At 44.1% G+C, this 24,954-nt stretch overlaps 1 protein-coding gene across 1 annotated transcript; it reads right to left on the bottom strand.

The window, feature by feature from the left end:
- Positions 1-812: 812 nt before the first annotated feature.
- Positions 813-24,896, bottom strand: Gbs-76A (Glycogen binding subunit 76A). The gene is made up of 3 exons (XM_071598265.1): positions 24,843-24,896; positions 24,585-24,759; positions 813-10,677 (listed from the first exon to the last, which is right to left on the bottom strand). Exons 1-3 carry the CDS (start codon positions 24,894-24,896, stop codon positions 8,111-8,113), a joined length of 2,796 nt encoding a protein of 931 aa, XP_071454366.1. The 3' UTR covers positions 813-8,110.
- Between the last annotated feature and the right edge of the window lie 58 nt (positions 24,897-24,954).

Genomic DNA, 24,954 nt, shown 5'->3' with positions numbered 1-24,954 from the left:
ACTAAACCATAACCACGTACACAAAGTCAATATTTAAAGAGGTTTCATTTGTTCAAAATATTAATTTGTCATTTACATTCATAAGAAAAATTAAACAGCTCTATTACAAATTATTCTCAATATGCCTACATTTCCGAGATGTCTTGAAGCACGCTATAACCAGAAAACAATGATTTATATATTTTACTGTGAAAAATTGCAACAAGAATCAATACATTAGCTTCGTGAACATATGTACTGTTTTGTGTAATTTGTGACAAGCCACTTACTTGTAAAAATCCCGAATTTAATCGGATATCTTTCCGTTTTGTGAGTGCCAAAATTTTACCAATTTACAATAGAAAACTTTACTTATTTTATTGCCACGCATTAGGCCCAAAAAAGTTCCTAGCATCTTCTGTCAACCATTTTCAATGTCTTCGCGAATCAAATCCGCGCCACCACGAAAAGAATACGCTCCTTGCCAATTTCAAGCATTGAAGGGCGTTCCGTCATTAACTTCGAGTGCAAGAAAGAAGCCGCGATTTCCTAGCATTCTTCAAGCAATACTGTGTCACGTATTCTAAAAGTCATGTGCGAGCCTTGTGTGTTCATTTTGATTCATAAATTGAATGTTATGATATAGTACTCCTTATATGCAATTCTTAATTAATGAGCAATGGAAAATCTTGGGTCAGTCAGTCATTAGTGCCAATTTGTCTTACAAATCTACTCCCGATTATTGATGGAAATTCATTTTCCAATAAAATTACGCAAGCCATTTTGTATAAAGCAGGATGGGATGGGATTCAGATAATCAACACTCAACGCCATTTAATTTCCTTCAATGGTAAAATTTATTACATCACCGAGCGCTATACATCATGCAACAGGAAACAAAGATGCCCCGTCATTATCTCAGGTACTAGTACATATGAAATCATTAATATATTACAGAGTTCCTTTAAGATGGCAGTAAAATTGACAGTACTTATGAAACACATCCAGGAAGAGACAATCTCCCTCGTGAGTCACTTTTCAGGAGGTCACCGTGCATCACTGCTATCTAAGATGGAGACGGGTAGATAGATGGGGAGGGGTAGATGCAGAAGGATACTGGAAATACAGTCTTATTCTTTTGTTTATTCAAACGGGGAGGAGACTAGTGCGCACTCAAGCAGCTGGTGAACACAGTTTTAGACTTATTATGATCAATAATATATTTCTTGGGTGCGGGAGAGTGAATGGAGCGACAAGTGCAGTCCACTCGATCCGAATATCCACGTGGACAGTACCATTTTTGCATGGAATTCAACTTATTTTCGGTGAATGAACGAACGATCTCGTAAAACGAGAACGTTCGTCCATTCACAGAAAAAGAGGACACTGCCGCACACTTCCATATCGTCCGATGCGTTTGAACTAACATTCATTCAAAGAGAGAGAGAGACGCAGTGGACACCAGCCGCTTCCAATTTGCGCGCCCCCACAGGCGTCGTCATGTGTATACATACAAGAGCCTGCTTACCTGAGATCAAATTGAAAAAATAAAGAGATTGAGGGATTATGTATGATGCCTGTGGAGGAGGGCATAGCGCATGCTTCCAACGATGGAAGGCAACGAAACCAATTGATTTCGAGTGAGAGTAGTTTTCGAAAACTCAAAACCAAAATGGATACCGGTCTCACCCCTACAAATGACTCCATCGGCGTAAAAAAGAAATGGTTGAGTATTGCTACCATTTCGCTGATCGTCACGCTACCGGAGAGAAATGTCTTCTCTTTCTTGACTTACTCACTGTAGCGGACATCACTTTTCTCATTTGTCACGATGGCGAACAAGCCACATTAAAGGACTCAGTTCAAGAATGCCAATTGAAAATTAGATATTTCTTTAAAAAATATTGAAATACACTTATATAGTACATGCATCAACCGTAGGACACCGATTACAAAACTGCAAAATTTGGACTTGATGTTGCAAGATAGAATTCGCAGCGCGAGGTGCACGAAAGACACGCTCGCTCGATCTACGAACCGACATTTTTCAAACATAAGAGAGTCGCAAATGAAACAAAAGCACTACGTGAAACTGTAAAGCCTTTGATAGAGTCAGCCTACGCATGTCTTAGGAAGAGCAAGTACCAGTATGTGTTACATAAAAAGCGTCCATGTCCTTCGAAGCCCGCTTCATGACGAAAATTACACACCGTAAAAAATTGCCCTCAAACACACAGAGACCTGAAAAACGCAAGAGCGGAAGATAAATGAATAACTTGCGCGTCTTATGGAAAGGCAATTTCCAATAGGGAATCCTTAAATATAAACCATAATCTTAATTATATATATATATATAATTTACTCACTTGTTTATATATATATATATGATAGTGTGTAAACATATATTTAAACACACATCATCATCACGTTTGGTATCCGACAATTTGATAAATTAGCACCATATCGTTTGCTGCGACTAACGAAACACGACAACGACGGGAAAATGCCTCATAGCCTGGCTGAAGTCTTTTTGAAGTTCGCAATATTTAACATAAAACAAACATCTTTGCTCGCACCTGGGATAGATGCTATCACATTCAATTCAGCACCGGTCAAGTACTCCGGAACACGGCCACTTTCATTTACCGCCACTTTTCTATTCCTGCTCCCTCCATCATCATTTTCGTTCATTGAACGGCCATAAGGGCCTTACTTTTCTTTTATTTATTTCAGCTGCACCAACAAATTGTGATCCATCGCACATTTGGAACAATGCAAACCCGTTTTATCAAAGGACACAAGGGTCACAGTGATTATCCCTTGCAGCTCCCGAGGAAAAGCACACGAGTCCTAAAATACAAATATCGCTTATACTACAGTTACTATGTTGATAAAGTTAACATCGTACTTCAGCATTTCAAAATAAAAAAGATTGTTTCGGTACTAATTCATTCCATTTTAATTTATATTTTTTTCGTTTGCTCGTGGTTTCAAAAAAGTTGAAACGTGAAAATAACTAAAACGAGTAACGCTCGTCTGCAACGGACACGTCAAGTTCTTTAATAAAATACTATCTCGTATAAAATATCTGATCAATGGCGCAGCTGAAATTCTTAGAACTATTTCCAATTCCATCTAATCATATGCAATATACAATCCGGCGTAATGCGCGCCAGGCCGAACGACAAATATAATTCTCGAATTATTCTTGAATTCAAAGTTCCTTCGAGGTCTTCAGCACATTTATAGTTACATATTGCTCACGAAGTCAGGCAGTGGCAAGAATCTCTGAGTCTCAAGTAATGCGCCACACAAGAAGGATCAATAAGAATTCAATGAATCGAGAGCACATCCATGCCTTTCGCTCCCGTCGTCGTGGATATGAAAAATAAATAAAAATATATATTTATATTATACTCCTGTCAATCTCTTAATATTTTCATAGGACCTAATTAATATTTGTGGGCGGGATTGACATGAAAGCCCCCAGAATTTCAAAGTGTGAGAGAACGCCTCGATTGCTTAACTGCAAATGTAGCACTCGGCCGGATATCGAGAGATCCAGGCTCGAATCCCGATTAAGGCGAATGATTTTAACGCTTTGGAATTATTGCATTTGCACTTCTCCGTTTCACATAATCTGAACTCCTTTGAGTATATAGAATTTCTTATTTACAACCCAAAATTGTAAGAATGAACTCCAGTATTTGCCCAACTAGAGATATTTTAAGCGTATCAATCAAAATACCATCAGTGTATTTTTAATGTAATTCCAACGTTCATGCAATCACTCGATAATATTTTAACGGGTAATTACATCATACTACCCCTGTTTACTCCAATTGAATGCGTTAAATAGATTAATCTGAGAGTAAAATTCTTTTCTCAAACTCCGAGAGGCGTCATAACGTGCAACGTTCCTCAAAGCAGAGCACCGATCAAATCTAAACTGACGAATCGCGGCAACATCTGCAGCGAAGCATTTTATCGAAATTATACAGTACGATCTGGCCAAGATTGAACATATTTAAACAACAATTATTTTCCTCAAAATTTCGCAACAGCGTAATGATCGAAGAGCATTTTTTAGATTTTATATTGTGAACAATCTTTAGCTAGATAACATTTTCCTCAAGTTTTCCCATAATATCTCATCCGAAGAGAGCCATCGCATGAATTCTTCAATGGCTAATATTTGGTTCCATGCAGAGCTTCGTCCCATGCTCCTAATCCCGAGGAGAAATATCATTTTGCACCCCGTCATTACACAACACCATCCCACCCCACAACCGGGGTGCTGTGCGACCCGATTAACTCTTGGAGCTGCGTGCCGGCTGGAACGGCGACAACCGCACCTATTCAGGGGAGAGATAGATCGAAGGTAGAATGGGGCGAGAGGCAATTCACAGAGCATCTGCTCCTCAGGAGAGGCGAATGGAAATGAGGCGGCCAGGACAATCATTTTTGCTACCTTCATAAGACGACGCAACGAGGAGCCACCTCAGTTTCCAATCCCACCAAGTTGAAGTGATTAATCCTTATGCTTCCGCGACGTATATTTGATGAATTCATGCTACTTCCGGGAATTATCGTCTTGTACATGTCTATATATAGCGGCCAAATTGCAACGCAAATCACTTAGACCTGAAGACGCCTCCAGGACTAGAGGCGAGACGGTTGTCCATCAACTCACCTACGCGGCGGTATTTCCCGAAAGGAGAATGAATTCAAGTTGAAGCGATGTTTAATGATGTCAGGTTGATTGACGAGGACATGAAGAGGCCAACTCAATGATCTTCCCATTGCGGGGACAAAATATAATCTCAGCCGATTGGGGTGTTGGGAGAAGCAAATTCTTCGCAATCATCATTGACAAGTACTCTTCACATGGCCGTCGAATAACTTGAGAAATAAAAATGAATTAGCGCGGCTCACATGGGTAAGGGGAACAGGACGCGGATTCTATTTAATTATGTCAGGAAGAGGCGGTGATAGACGAATGAGTGAGCGGCAGGGATATGGATTAGATATTTACGATCATAAAATTAATTTTAGATCTTGGAAAATACGGAAAAAAGATTAAATTACGGGATTATTCGAAGCAAGTACGAGGAATGAGTTTGGCCAAAATACTTCATCATGCAATTTTAATCCCCAAAAAAATAGTGAAGCAGCAACTGCTAGATGAAAGTTGATGCCTGTAATATAATTTTCACACTCGTTAACGGAACTGATTATGCAAAACTGGTAAAGACAGCGAGTGAAATGGCGGGGAAAGCAGTGAGAGCAGGAGAGGACATAGAGCGACGCCAAAGCGGTACTGGGAAGTGTTTGGTAAACTTATTGGGTTTCGGAAAGGAAAACAGTGCACTGGAGATAGTTCACTGAAATACTGAAAAAGCTGGTTGGAGACTGATCTCATCCGAAACCCGTAATTGACTCTGACATGAGAAAAGCACGAATGGTGAGTAGGGATAGTGGAGATAAAAGGTTTGTATAAAAAGTATTGCTAGCAATTTTTTCTTGACGTGTGCGTGAAGTGCAGAATTCAGACCGTCGGTTGTTAAGTGTGCGCATGATCGCAGACACAGTATTTTCTTTTGCGATTGCCGAGCGAATTATTGGCATTGATAAGATGACAGTGCACACCATTATCACTGAAATTTGGCGATGCGAAAGATCTGCGCTAAAATCGCCCCGAAGGTCTTGACGGACGACCAAGAGCAGAGTCAAGTGTCTGCTTGCGAAGACCTGCTGCAAAGTCATCGCGACGATTCTCCAACCCCCATAGAGTTCAGACTTGGCACCAGCAGACTATTTCCTATTCCCTATAAAAGTGAAACCCACCATCCATAAAAAGAAACCACCATGGGACCATAAGTGCCCCCAAAGAAGCGTATCCTTAAGGACCTTACGCCTACCAGGGAGCCTTCGGAGTCGTGGAAAAGCCGCAAGGGCAGAAGTGCGTCCACGCTCGAGGGAAGAAGTGCTTTGAAGAGTGATGAGAGGCATGGTATCGCAATATCCGAGATATTTTTTTTCTTGAAACTTTCCCCGGTACTTTTTATACAATCCATGTAGACGGGGGTTCAGGTGACGATTTGGGTGCTTCTTCATGAACCGAGGGCAAGACCTGGGATGGCATGCGGGAAGGCACGATGCAATCAAATGAGGCGAGCAGGCTGAATCAGATTCGCAGATGCATGCGTGCATCAGCCAATCGACGAAGAGAATTGAATGATTTTGGATCGCATTTAAGGACGGAGGTCGTATGGCTTGGAGAAAAATCATGTGAAACCAAAGTAAAGAGATTTTCCGAAAGCAGTTTTATTAAATATGAGACAGCGTTAATGAGAATATTTTACGTATCTATGAAATATTTTGAACTAAAATGTCGGAGAATGAATTGATGGAGAAGAATTGCATCGCCAGAAGAGGCAGTCAGAAAAAAGTCAAAGAGGAATCAGTATAAAGTCTCGTCACAAAGAAAGCTGAGAACGATTAATGAAGACTTCGAGATTGAGTTTGAGCAATATAATGGATTTTTTGAGGTAAGAGCAATACTTTTTCTATTTCCGTATACGCTCAGACTACAAGTGAGTCTCGTCTTTTCCTCGGAAATATTAAATGCCAATTAAATTCGAGGTAGGAGAAAGACTAATTTTATGCAACCGCGAGCAAGACAAACCGATACGATTTCTGGCTCGGGCATCCTATTTCCATGGGGAAAGGATTTAGAAAGACAATTGGATGAAGGAGCCTTGGATGATGTACTAGAGTTAATGAGATGCAGACGCTGCTGTAATGTAAGGTCCTTGAAGGAGAAGGGCGAAAGACTGTGATCGCGATCAAGACGAAAGGACAAAAGTTTTTCGTGCATAAGTTCCCAAGAAGCTCATTCAGCTTAGCAATAATGTACAGAAACTGCCCAATTCTCACTTAAAATGAGTAACCTATAATAATTATAATAACGTATATTAAAAACATCTAAAAATCACTTTGGAATTGATAAACACGTGAAGAAAATATCGACGTTATCGCTTAAATCATAATTCTCGCCGCGATTTGAGTGGGTGAAATACTGAAAATTTAACAATACTTAAAAACAATAAAAAATCGTAATTTTGTTACGTAAAACAAATTCTCATCTCTTCTTTCTCTGGACTTATCTTTGACCCGAGTGCACCTGTTAAGATACGCCAGCCATATGAGTATAATAGGATATGTTCTGTTGTGAAGGCTGTGAAGGCATATGTAAGAATATTATGATTTCTTTGACAATAATCGCTACGCATTTTTTCCCGGAGTAATTTCCACACAATAATCCTAAAGAGGAATATTTTGTGGTAGCTTCAGTATTTTCCAATCTAAAAGATTTTCGAGAAGATAAAAATCGATAAAAGTATTTTGCTCACTTTCCTAGAAATAATTATTTTAAAACAGATAAGAAAATGATAAATAGAATACCTGTACATGTAAGACGATTATACTTTGCAGTTATTCCTAGATCACCGAGGCTAAAATGTTTCTGAATAAGACTAGCGTGTGATACCGATGTCTCATTTTGTTTTTGGAAGAAGATTAATTTTCAAAAGCTCCTTACCAACGCTCTCTCCTCACGACTAGCAGCATGAGGCGGCTTTCGCCGTCGGCAAGGGCCGCGCCAAGGGCCGACGTTCGCCCTTCTTAAGATGGGAGCCCCGTTAGCCGCCACGACCCTCCCCCGATGCATGCATGCTTTGGCGTAGGGAGCTTTCGGAACTTCGAACATGGCCATCCATTATGAATCCCAACGCTAAAAAGTTTTCTTTTATTTACCCAATTATTTCCGCACGGCCCCTCACCACAGAGACGCCAAGAGTTGGAGCAATACCAGAACAGCGAGTGGAACGTATTTTGATGAACATTTTGAAGTATACATTTGTCGGGAAACGACAAATTGTGTCGTCAATCACGATTATGAAATCTGTCTAAATCCTCATCATGAGAAACTCCCTCATGTTTTTTTCGCTTGGATTATTTAAATGGCATGCAGGATCGCATTCAATTCGTTCTGGCAGGAGATGCAGCAGTCAATATATCTTTTCGGCCTAGTTCAAAGTGCGAGTCAAGGTGAGGTTGGAGGCGTGGTTCATAAGAAGGTCGCCCAGTCTGATTCCGGAGAGGGCATCAGCGATAGATACTGGAAGGCCGCGCGAGATCGGTCGGGTGCGGGTGTGGGAGGGGGGCGAGCCTCAGGTTTCCTCTCGGCAGTCGCGCCTGCGTTCACGCAAGGCTCCACCGAAAATACATAATTGATGCCAGCGTTGTTGTCCCAATACTGAGACCCCTGGCACTGGAAGCGTACGGCAAACTCCAGCCGGCCCCCGTTCGGAAGCTTCCTGGGGAATGGGGCGGTCTGGGGGCCGCCCCCCGTCGGGTGAATGCCGGGGCGGAGCTCGAACGCGAAGCGGTCCGAGAATCCGTCGCAGGAGCCCGGGAGGTAAGAGGCGGGGACGTCGGCGTGGGACCTCCACCCGTCGGCGCTGGCCCTCGCGTGGACCGTCTTGTGGAATGCGAGGTTCCTGACCCTCACGGTGCCCAGCACGCTCCAGCCGTTCACGCCGTAGAACTCCACGCCGTCGTCCTCCTCGTCCGCCGTGTCCTCCTCCACGGCACTCTCCAAGCACACGCATCTCTCCCGTATCCTGTCGATGAAGTCTGCAGCGGCCCCAGGTTGCGGGAACAGTGGCGTCAGATGGTACCGCCGGGGTCTGCGAGGCACTCTCGCTTCGGGGGATATCCCCTGGGCCCAGTCCGCGGGGGCGCTCCAGTGGGGCAGAGAGGCGGCGCTGAGGGGATCGATGCCGCCTTCCGGAGCCAGGTCTTGGAAGGCCGACTTGGGGACGTGTGGGATCTCGTCCAAGAAAGTCCTGACGTCCGCCAAGTCAAGACCCAGGACATCGGCGAAGCGAACGATTTTCTTACGTGAGGGGGTACCGGGGGGGGTCTTTCCAGTCTTCAGTGAGGTTGACCTCCTGACCCTAGGAGTCCTGTCCTCTATCTCTCCATCATCTTGTTCGCTGCCTTGTAGTTCTTCCTTTTTCTCTCTGCCAATCTCAGCGCCAACTACGGAGGCTTCGCTTCCTTCTTGTCTCGTCTCTGTTGGTTCTTCGCTTTCAATGCACGCAATAACAGCATCTTCCCCTTCTATTATCTTCGCTCTACATGCCATCTCCTCGCAGATTATCCTGACCGCCTTCAGGTCCATGTCTGAACTGTCTGCATCCAGGTATTTCTTCCTTAATTCAATCTCGTCCAACGTTCCTTCTACCGGGGAGCACTCCCCAACTGCTAATTCAAAGCGGGCCTCGTCTTCGTTTTCTTCTTCCGATTTGTGTGGGATATGTTTATCGTCTACATCCTCCGAACACTCCTCAGGCGACTCGGCCACATATTCTCGTTTGCGGAGCATGATATCGGCTAACACTTGCATATCCATTTCCACAGAATCCGCCGAAAATACTTCTTCCCCCTTCGCCATCTTTTCAGCATTTTCCGTGCACGATTTCCCGTCTCTGTGCAAAGGGGCCACTTCGTCTTCGCTCTTGACATCCTCAGAGTCTGTCGAAACGGACAGATTGAGGCGAGAAACATCGAAAGATAATAAGGACACCGCTGCGTAAGTGTCGGGTTGGTCCCCACTGTAGCTGTCGAACTGATCCGAGCTATCCTTCGGTTCCCGCACCAAAGGTTCTTCATTTTCGCTGGAACTCCCGTTCTCTAATGCCCTCTCGAGTTGCACTCCGTCTTCGGAAGATGAATTAGGAATACTGTTGCTTTCCGAGGACAAATCATCTCCGCTTCCGTTGAGATGCTCGTCGCTTTCTTCCCTGAGTGGTACGTATCCTGTTTCAGACTCTTTCAAGGCATATTCTTCCTCCTCCTCGGGCACTCGTGATTTCAACGTCGAAGTTGGCGGGTAGCTGCCATGGACGCACACGGCTGCCTCCGGAGTAACTGGAGAGCAGGGAGGAGTGTAGGACGACGGAGATATTTTTCCTTTCGAATGCCTCGGTAGCAAATCTGGACTCTGTGATGGAGGCGTAGCCGGTGACCTGGCGTGGTGGTGGTGGTGCCTCGGGTACGCATAGTGCTGCCAATAGGCCGCCTCCGCCGCGAAGTGATGGCCTCCACCGTCCTGGCATCTCGAGCCACTGTTCGTTCCACGCTCCGGCGATGTGGAACACGTACCCCATGATGTCTCCGGGGGTGGTTCCACCCCCGCCTGGGGGAAGCACTCCAGGTAGTCGGGCAGCGCCGCCTCCCCGCTCTCCACCTTTTCCTGTTGAGCTGGCCACTTGATGTCTTTCCTCCTCGAAGGAGGAACATTTTGATAGGTCGCCCTCGAGTGTTCAGCGCCACGGAGATCAGTCTCGGGGGAGGGCGAGGCGTTCCAGCGGGCGAACCCCTGGTCGTTGTGAGGGGAGAAGTAACCGTTCGAGGGGCTCGAGACGCCAGCGAAGCCCGACTCGGAGCCGTTGCTGCCCGGACGGGGCGGGGTGCCGTTTCCTGGCGATCCGAGGCTCTCCAGACCGGAGTCCAGGCGAGGCCTGGGTGAAGAGGCGTAGGGAGGTGAGCTGCCGGCGGGCGACGGCGAAGACCCTCCTGGAAGCGAGGGCCCAGACTGCGGAAGGGGCTGCTGAACCGTGACCCCACCTGACGGAGAGGAGAAGCAGCTGAATGACGAGTTACACATGGGAACCGGCAGCCTCTCATGTTAGAATTGTGACATGGTTTGGCCCTCCTGGCCTTGTGGCCAATCCTGGATTTAACCTCACGAGGTTGGACCATTAAGGAGAAAGTATTAAGGTGAGTAGAAATAATTATATATATATAATTATATATACACATATATACATACATATATACATATAAATAAATACATATACATAAATACATACATATACATATATATACATATATACATATACATATATATATATATATATATATATATATACGAAGGCCGAAAGCATAAACAATTTACAATGTGAGTGTCCTTTTAAGTGTCAATGTTTTATTTGTGTTCTGTGTTGCCGTATATATTTATATAGGCAACACAGAACAGGATATATATTTATATATATACGGCAACACAGAATACAAATAAAACATTGACACTTAAAAGGACACTCACATGTTAAATTGTTTATGCTTTCGGCCTTCTGCGAGGCCTTCAAGTATATACATATATATATATATACATATATATATATATACATATATATATATACACATATACATATACACATATACATACACATATATTTACACATATATATACACATATATACACAAACATATATACACACACACACACACATATATATATATATATATATATATATATATATATATATATTTAAAGGTAATCTACCGGTTAAGGTAGGTTTTTGGATGGACACAACTATCAAACAAATATTTTATTACTCCTACAAAACACTAAATCCATCATCCTACTCTATATCAGGTCCCTCTTCATCTCTGAGTATTTTCTTCCTCCCTTCATCCCGTCCAACATCCCTATCCTGTTCCTTCCCTTTGCTCTTTTGCCCAACATTCTACCCTCTATCACAGTCTTCAACATCCCACTGCCGGTCAATACCCCCTTCATCCACTTTTCCTGCCTCCATAGGATTGCTTCCAACAAACCCCTCTCTTCGCCCACCATATCAAGTACTTCCTCATTTGTTTTCTTCTCTGTCCATTTCACCTTCTCCATTCTTCTCCACACCCACATTTCAAAAGCCTCCAGTCTACGTCTATCCTCCTGCTTCAATGACCACGTTTCCGCGCCGTACATAGCTACGCTCCATATCAAAGTTTTTACGAGTCTTTTCTTAACATCCTTACTCAAAGTCCCCGTCATCAACTCCCTCCTCCTTGTGAAAGCCTCTTTGCCTAGCGCAATTCTTCTCCTTACGTCCCTACTACTTTGACCGTGTTGGTCCAAAACACTACCGAGATACGTAAACTGTTCTACCTGCTCTAGTTTTTGCCCTCCTATTTTAATGTTAAGCTTGGCCTTTTTCTTTCTAGAAAATCGCATAACCTTTGTTTTCTTAATATTGATTCTCATCCCATACCTGTCGCACTGAATTTCCAATTCACTCAGTAATGCTTGCAGCCCCTTGGCTGACTGGCAAACTAAAGCTTGGTCATCAGCAAACCTAACTGATTTTACGAATTCCCCGCCCACTTTCATTCCTACCTCGAGTTCTTCCCACGCCTCTTTGATCATTTCCTCTGCATACAGGTTGAACAGCAACGGTGATAATGGGCAACCCTGCCTTACACCCCTTCCTAACACTGCCCATCCTGACTCCCCGTTTCCCACCCGCACTTGAGCAGTCTGAGACATGTACAGGTTGCGGATTAGCCTCCTTTCCCTCCAGTCTATTCCTATTTTCTGCAATACACTCATTAGTTTTTCCCAATTCACTCTATCAAACGCTTTTTCGAAATCTACAAAACAGGCAAATACCTCCTGGTTGTGTTCTATATTCCTCTCAATTAATAATCTCATTACTGCAATGGCATCACGCGTACCTCTCCCCTTTCTAAACCCAAACTGATCATCCCCTAAGTAATCATTTGCGCTACTCTCTATCCTTTTGTTTATGATCCTGAGAACAACTATAGCTGCGTGGGATATCAAACTAATTGTCCTATAGTCCTCACATGACGTGGCCTTTACCTTTTTCGGAATCGGAACTAAAACTGTTCTCACAAAGTCTTCCGGCCAGATTCCCTCCTCATAAATGCTACGGATCAGCCCATATAGCCTCTTCCTCCCACATTTTCCTAAGCATTTTAAAAGTTCCACGGGAATGTTATCTACCCCCACGGCCTTATTTAGTTTCATCTCCCTTAATGCCCTTTCTATCTCATTGTCTAGTACGCCTGGACCCAAGCTGTCTTCCTCTACGTCATTTTCTTTTTCAATGTCTAACTTTGTTGGTCTGAGTTCTTTACCATACAGTTCTTCTATATACTCCTTCCATCTCTCTTGGATCTTTCCTGCGTCAACTATTACCTTACCCGCCTTATCTCTAACTGTTAGCATAGCTCTTCCTTTCTTACTTCCCGATAACGATTTAACTTTGCTGTACAGCGCACCGATTTCACCCTTCCTCTGCAGACTTTCCATATCCTCGCACTGCGTCTTCCACCATGCGTCTTTTGCCTTATTTGTTGCCCGCCTCAATTTCTTGTTCAATTCTTTGTACTTCATTTTGCCTAACTCTGTATTAACATTCTTCCATTTTCTCCGCTCATCCATCTTTGTAATCATCTCATCCGTGATCCATGGTTTCCAAGTCCTTTTAGCGTTATCGTTTCCAATAGTGCGTTTGGCGGCTTTCCATAACCCTTTCTTGATACTTTCCCATTTGTCTTCGATAGTACTTAGCTCTTTACCATCCTCCATGATTTTCTCTACCGCCTTTTTGTATTCCTTCCTTTTCAACACATTTAACGCTTCTACATTCCATTTTCTGACTCGCCGCCCCTGCCTTATCTTTTTGAAACGTACGCTATATTTCATAACAACTAAATTGTGGTCTGAGTCCGCATCCGCTCCCGGGAAGCTGTGGGAATTTATCACACTGTTCCTAAACCTGTGTCTAACCAGGATATAATCTAAGTGATACCTTTCTGAGTCACCTGGCATTTTCCATGTATACCTGCGTCTTTTGTGGTGTCTAAACCAAGTGTTGGTGATGACTAACCCCTGTCTCCTGCAGAACTCAACTGCTTTCTCCCCACGGTCATTCCTCGTGCCTAAACCGTAGTCGCCCACCTCATCACCATCTCTTCCTTCGCCTACCGTCGCATTCCAATCCCCCATCACTATCAAATGTTTCCCTGCAGGAACACACGCGATCATGTCCTCTAACTGATCGTATATCCTATCGACCTCTTCTTCCTTATGGTTGCTCGGTGGCATGTATACCTGAATAATAACTAAGTTCGTCGGTTCTGCTTTTATCTCCACTAGTAGTATTCTATCCGTTACCTGCTCTATGTTGACTACGCTTCTCCCTACCTCTTCATTTAATACAATGGCAACCCCTCGTTAACTCTCGTCCCCGCCGCTGTAAATTATTCTATACTTATCACTCCAGTAATCCCCGCATATATATATGTATATAGGGGTCATCGGAACGCACAAGCCCTTCCACCACGTTAAGGTTGTAGTCCAGGGAGGGATACATCTAGCTGTGCTGGCGGGAGTAATAATAATTGCTCCTGATAGGGTCATGCCATGATAGGTCGAAGGTTAGGAGCCAGACGAAAGGTAGTCTTTGAAGTGTCTGTTCCTCAGTGAGGCGGCTGCAATGGCTTCTGACCCCAGTGGGGCGGCCAGTAAGTCATGGTGTCACGTTAAAAATACTGTTGAGGAAGGCAACGGGAAACCACCTCAACTACCATTCCCAAGATTAAAAATGATGGACACTAGATAGAATATGAGTCCTGGCCAATACGGGGCTCAGTCCAATCGGCCGTGTGTCGTGCCCGGCAGCCGAAGAGGCAAGGCTTCCAGGGTCGTAATCCCACGAACCCCTTACAAGGGAAAACTGACAGCAACCAAACAGGAGATGCAGGAGACCGAATTATTTAGAACAGGACCTTGGCATGTTAGGAAAATGTTGAGGATAGGCAAATTGGAGAATATTAAGCGAGAGATGGGAAGAGGTATACCTGTATATTTTTTTGGTTTGAAGCGAGGTGAGATGGAAGGATAGTGGGGATTACTGGAGTGATAATTATAGAATAATATACAGCGGCGGGGACGAGAGCCAACGAGGGGTGGCCATAGTGTTAAATGAAGAGGTAGGAAGAAGCGTAGTCAACATAGAACAAGCAACCGACAGAATCTTACTAGCAGAGATAACCGACGACCTTGACCATCGTCCAGGTATACATGCTACCAAGTAATCATAGGGAAGAAGAAGTCTATAGGGTATACGATCAGTTAGAGGACACAACCGCGTTTCTCCTGCAGGGAAATATATGATAGTGATGGGGGATTGGATTGCGACGATGGGCGAAGGAAGAGATGGTGATGAAGTGAGGGACTACGGTTGAGGCACGAGGAATGGGGAGAAAGCATTTGAGTTCTGCAGGAGACAGGTGTTAGTCATCACCAACACTTGGTTTAGCCACCATAAAAGGCGTAGGTACACATGAAAACTGCCAGGTGACACAGAAAGCTATCCGTTACATTATATTCTGGTTAGTCCCAGATTCGGAAAGTGTGATCAATTCGCACAGTTCTGACCACAATTTAGTTTTTATGAAGTGTAGTGTCCGTTTTAAAAACATAACGTAAGGGCGGCAGGTTAGGAAATGAAATGTAGAAGCAAAAACCTGGATTGACAAGGAAGGTGAATCAGTAGGCTGTAGAGAAAATCTTGGATGAGGGTAAAGTGCTGAGTGCTATCGAAGCAAAATGGGAATGTATCAAGAAAGGGATATCGAAAGCCGAAAAATAAACTATTGGAACCATTGCGGTGGAACGGAAAAGGAAACCATGGATAACTAAAAAGATGAATGATGAGAGGAAACCATGAGATGATTACAAAGATAGATGAGAGAAGAAAATGGAAGAATGTAAACACATCATCAAATAAAAAGGATGGAGAGCAAGGTATATGCCTACTTGGGGGATGATCAGTTTGGGCTCAGGAGAGAATGAGAAATGGTGATAGTGTCACGTTCAAAACACTATTGAGGAAGGCAACGGGAACCACCTCAATTATCATTCCCAAGATTTAAATGATGGACTATACAGATATTTTGAGTCCTGGCAACTACGGAGAGCTGGAGAGGCAAGGCATCCGCGGTCATCATCCCACGAAACCCTTGCAAGGGAAACCTGGCAGCAGCAGGATAGAAGACGCCGGAGAAGAAGATCAAATTAATTCGAATAGGAACATGTAATGTTAGGACTATGATGAGGGCAGGGAAATTGAAGATTATCAAACGAGAGATGGAAAGGGGAAATACAGATATTTTAGGTCAATGCGAGTTAAGATGGAAGGTTAGCGGGGATTACAGGAGTGATAATTATAGAATAATTTACAGCGGCGGGGACGAGAGTTAACGAGGGGCTGCCATAGTATTAATAGAAGAGGTACGAAGAAGCGTAGTCAATATAGAATAGGTAACGGATAGAATATTACTAGTAGAGAGAAAAGCAGAACCGACGAAATTGATCATTATTCACATACATACATACCACCGAGAAACCAACCATACGGAGGAAGAGGTCGATAGGGTATACGATCAATTAGAGGACATAATCGAGTGTGCTCCTGCAGGGAAACATTTGATAGTGATGGGGGATTGAAATACGAAGGTAGGCGAAGGATAGTATGTTGATAAGGTGGGGGACTGCGGTTTAGAAACGAGGAATGACCGCGGGGAGAAAGCAGTTGCGTTCTGCAGGAGACAGGAGCTAGTCATCACCAGCACTTGGTTTAGACACCACAAAAGACGCAGGTATACATGGAAAATGCCAGTTGACTCAGAAAGGTATCACTTAGATTATATCCTGGTTAGACACAGGTTTAGGAAGAGTGTGATAATTTCGCACAGCTTCCCGGGAGCGGATGCGGATTCTGACCACAATTTATTTGTTATGAAATATAGCGTCTGTTTCAAAAAGATAAGGCAGGGGCGGTGGTTTAGAAAATGGAATGTAGAAGCATTAAATGGAAGGAGTACCAACCGGCTATAGAGGAAATCATGGGGGATGGTTAAAGAGCTGAGTACTATCGAAGACAAATGGGAAAGTATCAAGAAAGGGTTATCGAAAGCCGCCAAACGCACTATTGCAACCGTTAACGCTAAAAGGACTAGGAAACCATGGATCACGGAATAGATGATTACAAAGATGGACGAGCGGAGAAAATGGAAGAATGTAAATACAGAGTTAGGCAAAATGAAGTACAAAGAATTAAACAATAAATAGAGGCGGGCAACAAATAAAGCTAAAGAAGCATGGTGGAAGACGCAGTGTGAGGATATGGAAAGTTTGCAGAGGAAGGGTGAAATTAATGCGCTGTAAAGCAAAGTTAAATCTTTATCGGGAAATAAGAAAGGAAGACCTATGCTAACAATTAGAGGCGGGTAAGGTAATAGTTGACACAGGAAAGATCCAAGAGAGATGGTTAAGGTATATAGAAGAACTGTATAGTAAAGAACTTTGACCATCTAAGTTAGACATAGAAATGAAACATGACATGGAGGAAGATAGCTTAGGTCTAGGCATACTCGACGATGAGATAGGAAGGGAATTAAGGGAGATTAAACTAAATAAGACCGTGGAGGTGGATAATATTCCTACGGAATTACTGAAATGTTTAGGAAAATTTGGGATGAAAAGGCGATATGGATTGATTCGAGGAAGGAATCTTGCCGGAAGGCTTTGTGAGATCAGTTTTGGACCCTATTTCGGAAACGGTAAAGGCTACATGATGTGAGGCCTACAGGATATCCCACCCAGTTTGATATCCCACCCAGCCAAAAGGTTTCTCAGGATCACAAACAAAAGGATAGAGAGTAGGGCAAATGGGGATGACCAGATTGGGTTCAGGTAGGGGAGAGGTACGTGTGATGCCATTGAAGTAATGAGATTATTAATTGAGAGGACTATAGAACACAACCAGGAGGTATTTGCATGTTTCGTAGATTTCGAAAAAGCGTTTGATAGAGTGAATTGGGAAAAACTAATGAGTATATTGCAGAAAATAGGAATAGATTAGAGGGAAAGGAGGCTTATCCGCAACCTGTACATGTCTCAGACTGCTCAGGTACGGGTGGGGAATGGGCAGTTTTAAGAAGAGGTGTAAGGCAGGGTTGCCCATTATCACCATTGCGGTTCAACCTGTATGCAGCGGAAATGATTTAAGAGGCATGGGAAGAACTCGAGGAAGGAATGAAAGTGGGCGGGGAATTCGTTAATCGGGTAATCAGTTAGGTTTGCTGATGACCAAGCTTTAGTTTGTCAGTCAGCCAAGGGGTTGCAAGCATTGCTGAGTGAGTTGGAAAGTCAGTGCGACAGGTATGAGATGAGAATCAATATTAATAAAACAAGGGTTATGCGATTTTCTAGAAAGAAAAAGGCTAAGCTGAACATTAAAACTGCAGAGCAAAAACTAGAGAAGGTAGAACAGTTTGCTTATTTCGGAAGTGTTTTGGACCAACACGGTCAAAGTAGTAGGGACGTAAGGAGAAGAATGGCGATAGGAAAAGAGGCGAGAGTTGATGACAGGGAGGGGTTTCACAAGGAGGAGGGAGTTGATGACAGGGACGTTGAGTAAGGATGTTAAGAAAAGACTTGTAAAAACTTTGATAAAGAGCGTGGTTATGTACGGCGCGGAAACGTGGTAATTGAAGCAGGAGGGTAGACGTAGACTGGAGGCTTTTGAAATGTGGGTGTAGAGAATAATGGAGAAGGTGAAATGGACAGAGAAGAAAACAAATGAGGACGTACTTGGTATGGCGGGCGAAGAGAGGGGTTTGTTGGGAGCAATCCTATGGAGGCAGGAAAAGTGGATGAAGGGGGTGTTGACCGGCAGTGGGATGTGAAGACTGTGATAGATGGGAAAATTTTGGACAAACGAGGAAAGGGTTGGAACAAAATAGGGATATTGGACGGGATGAAGGGAGGAAGAAAGTAGAAGGGCCTGATGTAGAGTAGGATGCTGGATTTTGTGCTTTGTTAGGAGTCAAAATATTTGTTTAGTAGCTGTGTCCATCCAAAAATCTACCTTGACCGGTATATACTATATATCAGATCCGTTGTGAAAATCCGATTGCAGTTGCAATGAAGTTGGATAGTCATTTGACGTTGGTCGATTTCATACAGGTGATTTCGGTCTTTGTCACGTCAGCATGAGATAACGGCATGATGGCAAATAGTATGAAATGGGAAGGCTCTGAAAGGGATGCGGCCAAAGACAGGAAGCAGGAAGGGATCGATTATTGTCAACACTTATAAACTGGGGATGTTCAGAGCAGGAATTTTAAAGAAAAAGCCTGATATAATCCCAATTATTCACCTAAATTCCTAAACTTAAAAGAGGGTAGACAGAATGGATGAAGGGACATACTTTAATTGTATCATTATGAAAATGAGACTTAATTCTTAGAGAGAACCAATCATTGACCAAAGAAACGCCAGTAATGCCATTTTTTCATGCAAAAACTCGCTGGTGCTCTTCGAACCATACGATTGTAAGATGTCCATAGTCACTGAAAACGATTACCTAGTTTTAGTTGTCAGTCGCCTAAGTAGATCAGCTATTAATAAAAAAATATGAAAACATACTCATTCACTTCCAAATGATTTTAAAAGAATGTCGCCAACCTCTTTTCCTCCAAAGTGAGCCTCCCTCCATTCATACATACGAGGAATAAGGACTCGCATTCCCGTATGCTCTCCTACTATGTTTGTCTTTCCCATGGACCGACTTTTGACCACCCTCCTTGTCAGTACATATATTTGATGGCTTTCTGGCCAAAGTTGAAGTCCCCCAACTACGCAGAATCGCTTGAGGCCATACAATCGTTCAGAGTGCAAACACAAGGACGATTTAGCCGTAGGGCCCGAACCTTCGAGTTTCGGAATACATAGATTCGGATTCGGTAGAGTTCGGGTCTTAAGTCGCCACTCTGTTGAAAAGTCTCCAGACTTATCCTCATTTAAAAGCAATGAAGGTGGATCCTCATATAACAATTTGAAACTCGCATAAGCGCTTAGTAATTTAGCCCACGGCGAATGTGGCACCATTGGTTACCATCATCAGCTGTCTCCTTGCGTGCAAGTTACTAGGGCTTGCAAAGTGTGTCACAGTTTTGAGAAATGATCCTCAACAAATGATAGACATAATCAGGCAGGCACCGAGTTCATGAATCAGCTAATTATAAATATCTGCTGACGACAGTTGTATAAAAGCGCGAGTGACGCTGCACCAACTAGCACAATTGTTGCACTCTTCCCGAGGAAATTCTTTAAATGGGATGAAATTCACCGTCAATATTCACTAGATATGCAACCGTAGAGCAAAATCCTTGCTTGTAAGTAATTGACTAATAAAAGAAAGTAGAATGAATGAGTTTTTAAGGTACAAATGTCATGGTTATTGATTTCACCGAACGTTTCCTTTTCTCCCTACCTCTAACATATGTGCCCTGCGATCAGATTAGGGGAGGAGCAGTAGCTGTGGCTTTTCGCTTTTAGGGATATCAGCACTCAATTGGCAACTGTCAATGAGGAGTGGAAAATACAACTCAGCCATTCCTGAGCGACTACTTTGGCAGCTGGGGATAATATGAAAATAAAACGACATCTTAAGCTCCATAAAACAGGCCAGCAAGAAATCAAGGGTGAATGTTATTCCCATATGCTGTCTTCTGTCTGTATTTGTATTAAAAAATATCAGATGCTAAATGGCATATTCGGGCAGAGGAAATACAAGTAAATTTAGTTAATTATGCCTATTTAGACACTATACTCTACATGCAACATTTGATGCATTTCGGGGGCTGACATTTCAAAGGAACAGAATTACTTCTTCAGGATACAAGAAATATGAAACTCCTTTATTTAGATGGACCATCTGCATTAACTAGATTGACGCGACAATAATACGAGCGGCCAGATTTACTCCGTCCGTCAGCGTCATTGACCGTGAGAAGAGCCAATGCAGCTGCCATTAAGTGCGTCACAGCCATCATAGAATGATCCAGTGGATAGGTCTCGTACATTGAGACATATTCATATACAGTTGCGAGGAAGGCAGAGGTTTCATGAGGATCAAAATCCGCAGACTAGTATGACCTGCTTCCATGGCTGTTATTTCCTTTCTACAAACGGGTGTGCGAGAATGGGACCATAGGAGGGGGACTGGAATCAATTGCGGCAATTATAGCGACACAATTTGTTGCTCAGGAATGGCCAAGTTAGAAATTGAGGCGGGCAACAAATAAGGCAAAAGACGCATGGTGGAAGACGCAGTGCGAGGATATGGAAAGTCTGCAGAGGAAGGGTGAAATCGGTGCGCTGTACAGCAAAGTTAAATCGTTATCGGTAAGTAAGAAAGGAAAAGCTATGCTAACAGTTAGAGATAAGGCGGGTAAGGTAATAGTTGACGCAGGAAAGATCCAAGAGAGATGGAAGGAGTATATAGAAGAACTGTATGGTAAAGAACTCAGACCAACAAAGTTAGATATTGAAAAAGAAAATGACGTAGAGGAGGACAGCTTAGGTCCAGGCATACTAGACCATGAGATAGAAAGGGCATTAAGGGAGATGAAACTAAATAAGGCCGTGGGGGTAGATAACAGTCCCGTGGAACTTTTAAAATGCTTAGGAAAATGTGGGAGGAAGAGGCTATATGGGCTGATCCGTAGCATTTATGAGGAGGGAATCTGGCCGGAAGACTTTGTGAGATCAGTTTTAGTTCCTATTCCGAAAGAGGTAAAGGCCACGTCATGTGAGGACTACAGGACATAAAGTTTGATATCCCACGCAGCTAAAGTTGATCTCAGAATCATAAACAAAGTATAGAGAGTAGGGCAAATGATTACTTAGGGGATGATCAGTTTGGGTTTAGGAAGGGGAGAGGTACGCGTGATGCCATTGCAGTAATGAGATTATTAATCGAGAGGAATATAGAACACAACCAGGAGGTATTTGCATGTTTCGTAGATTTCGAAAAAGCGTTTGATAGGGTGAATTCGGAAAAACTAATGAGTATATTGCAGAAAATAGGAATAGATTGGAGGGAAAGGAGGCTAATCCGCAACCTGTACATATCTCAGACTGCTCAAGTGCGGGTGGGAAACGGGGAGTCAGGATGGGCAGTGTTAGGAAGGGGTGTAAGGCAGGGTTGCCCATTATCACCGTTGCTGTTCAACCTGTATGCAGAGGAAATGATTAAAGAGACATGGGAAGAACTCGAGGTAGGAATGAAAGTGGGCGGGGAATTCGTAAAATCAGTTAGGTTTGCTGATACCAAGCCTTAGTTTGTCAGTCAGCCAAGGGGCTGCAAGCATTGCTGAGTGAATTGGAAATTCAGTGCGACAGGTATGGGATGAGAATCAATATTAATATAACAATGGTTATGCGATTTTCTAGAAAGAAAAAGGCCAAGCTTAACATTAAAATAGGAGGGCAAAAACTAGAACAGGTAGAGCAGTTTACGTATCTCGGTAGTGTTTTGGACCAACACGGTCAAAGTAGTTGGGACGTAAGGAGAAGAATTGCGCTAGGCAAAGAGGCTTTCACAAGGAGGGAGTTGATGACGGGGACTTTGAGTAAGGTTGTTAAGAAAAGACTCGTAAAAACTTTGAAATGGAGCGTAGCTATGTACGGTGCGGAAACGTGGTCATTGAAGCAGGAGGATAGACGTAGACTGGAGGCTTTTGAAATGTGGGTGTGGAGAAGAATGGAGAAGGTGAAATGGAATGAGAAGAAAACAAATGAGGAATTACTTGGTATAGTGGGCGAGGAGAGTGGTTGGTTGGGAGAAATCCTATGGAGGCAGAAAAAGTGGATGAAGGGGGTATTGACCGGCAGTGGGATGTTGAAGACTGTGATAGAGGGTAGAATGTTGGGCAAAAGAGCAAAGGGAAGGAACAGGATAGGGATGTTGGACGGGATGAAGGGAGGAAGAAAGTACTCAGAGATGAAGAGGGACCTGATATAGAGTAGGATGATGGATTTTGTGTTTTGTTAGGAGTAAGAAAATATTTGTTTGGTAGTTGTGTCCATCCAAAAACCTACCTTAACCGGTAGATTACCTTAAAAAAAAAATATGTATATATATATATATATATATATATATATATATATATATATATATGATAATAATAATAATTATGAGTAAATATCCTGGAAAACCACGTGCCGTCAATTGAAGAGACGTCATTCAACTTTCACTAGCGCCGTCGGGTGGATCGTAAAAATCTCTAGATCCGATATGCGTGTATGTGATAGTGCGAAAAACTCGGAGGACATCAAGTTCGCCATTCTTTGGACAGCTCTCTCCATCGCCCCTTGCTATGTGGACGTAGTTACTGCCCTACCACCTCATTCATTCTCCCCGATCCACCCCACCCCCGCGCTCCTTGAACTTCATGCCATTCCAGGACGTGTGAACTCTTCGCCCCTCTTTTTATGCCGGCATAGAATGAACAATTCCCCTTCTGCATTAATATTCACCGCGATTCCACCAAACCATCTCCTCTTTCCATCCTTCCTTTTCCTCCACTTGCGAATATCATGAGGGAAAAGTCTTTTGACAGATTTGCGTACTGGAGTTACCATGATGTTCCCACTGATTATACAGGATACCTGTATAGGCAGGTACCTGAATACAAGATGTGTACGAAATTGACGAGACTGGACTTTCTACGCTTGAGCTGCTTGATGGATCACAATCAGTGAGTGAAGTGGCAGCTTTTAGCGGATGCCGTGAGAAGTAAAACATTGGCTAGCTCGAGGCCCTTTCTCGACTTGTCTCCGCACAGCAGCGATTCTTGCCTGAGGTTGAGAACGCTTGCTGTACAACCTCCAGGGCCGGTGTGGATAAAGTTGTTAGAGAAGCAGTGTGTGCGCATTGAATTTGGTTTTAACCTCATGAAGTGGTGCAACCGAGACTTATGAAATGATTCAAGAGACAGTTGATAAGAAGACCACCGAAGAACAAAGGGACACGTTTGCCTCCGAAATATGTTTACTCACTTGCTGCGAATCTCGGGAGCAGAATTTCCGACAAGAACATCCACGTACTCACATTTCAGCGAACGATATCAACATTAAAAAGCATGGAGACATTGCAATCCATGTCCTGGTACTTGGTTTGGCATTTACATGCACGAGAAACGTAGACGGAAGCATCGAACCCGCAAGTGAAAAGCGCCAGACAGACCACGGGCCTCGGAATTCGGCCACCCTTAGCTGAAAGCCATGAGCGAGAAGAATTGAAAACTTGACTGTTTTCCTTCAAAAACGACGCAATGAAGTTAACAATCAATGACATTTATGAACCATATTGGCGGGATGGATCTAAGAGGACAACATTAATCTCATAGTTTTTTATGAGCGAGACTTATTTTTTGCCGTGGCAGTCTCCAGCTTTTCCTCCCCTCCCTGCACATCTGCCATCCACCCTGCCAGCCACCCCAAGGAACGCATCGTTTTCGGAGATCTTTGATTGGAATATATGCGGAAGTACTTTCCTCTCTCCGGAAACTAGAGACAGCGCTTAACACGAAACAAGGCCACGGACGATTTCCATCCAAACACCCCGCAGAAATGACCCACTTCCTCCCACGGACACCACCCCCTCCCGGCCCTGAAACCCAAACCTATTCCAGTTGACCGTTCCAAGTGAAATTTCGACAAGAAATGGAGGAAACCGTGAAAGATGGGCGGTAGGTCATGTGAGCGGAGGAATTCAACACCGAATTTTGAAGTGCCATTGGCCGTCCCATGGGACGTGGCCAGGGATGATTTGTTGGATGCAGGAGACCTCCGCTCCCAGTACCTGATGCTTCACGGTCGGTTGATCTGTACTTGGGGCTTCCACACCCACTCTCCGACCCGCGCCCCCCTCCGGAGGCCCCCGCGCGAGCCGCCCGCGGCCCCGGGCCACCCTCGTCGTCGCCGCCCTCTTCCCCCCAGCCCCCGCAGACCAGGTCGCCCTCGGAGTCCGGCGCGTCCTCGTCGGTGAGCAGGTCGGAGGTGCCCAGAGAGCGGAGGCGCGTGTGGAGGCGGCGGGCGAAGGATTCGGCCCGCCCCCGGCAGGCGACGGGCAGAAGGGCCCCGAGGCCGCAAGCGTCCCGCTCCGGGGCCACATGGCCGCCGCAGACAGCGCCCCTCTTCGGCCGGCAGCCGCCGGCAGAGCCCTCATCCGA

This window comes from Hetaerina americana, unplaced genomic scaffold, assembly GCF_022747635.1.
Source record: "Hetaerina americana unplaced genomic scaffold, ioHetAmer1.1.p SCAF_92, whole genome shotgun sequence".
NCBI lineage: Eukaryota > Metazoa > Arthropoda > Insecta > Odonata > Calopterygidae > Hetaerina > Hetaerina americana.
The sequence above is the reverse complement of the archived record's forward strand: the minus strand, read 5'-3'. Positions and strand labels throughout refer to the sequence as shown.

Excerpts from the sequence above, each read along its gene's own strand:
- Gbs-76A (XM_071598265.1), bottom strand. The coding sequence starts at position 24,896 with ATGTGGCCCCGGAGCGGGACGCTTGCGGCCTCGGGGCCCTTCTGCCCG. Across the intron at positions 24,760-24,842 it reads GGCCCTTCTGCCCGTCGCCT|GACGCGCCGGACTCCGAGGG; the intron begins GCCGGGGGCGGG and ends CTCACCGACGAG. Across the intron at positions 10,678-24,584 it reads AACCGACCGTGAAGCATCAG|GTGGGGTCACGGTTCAGCAG; the intron begins GTACTGGGAGCG and ends CCTCTCCGTCAG.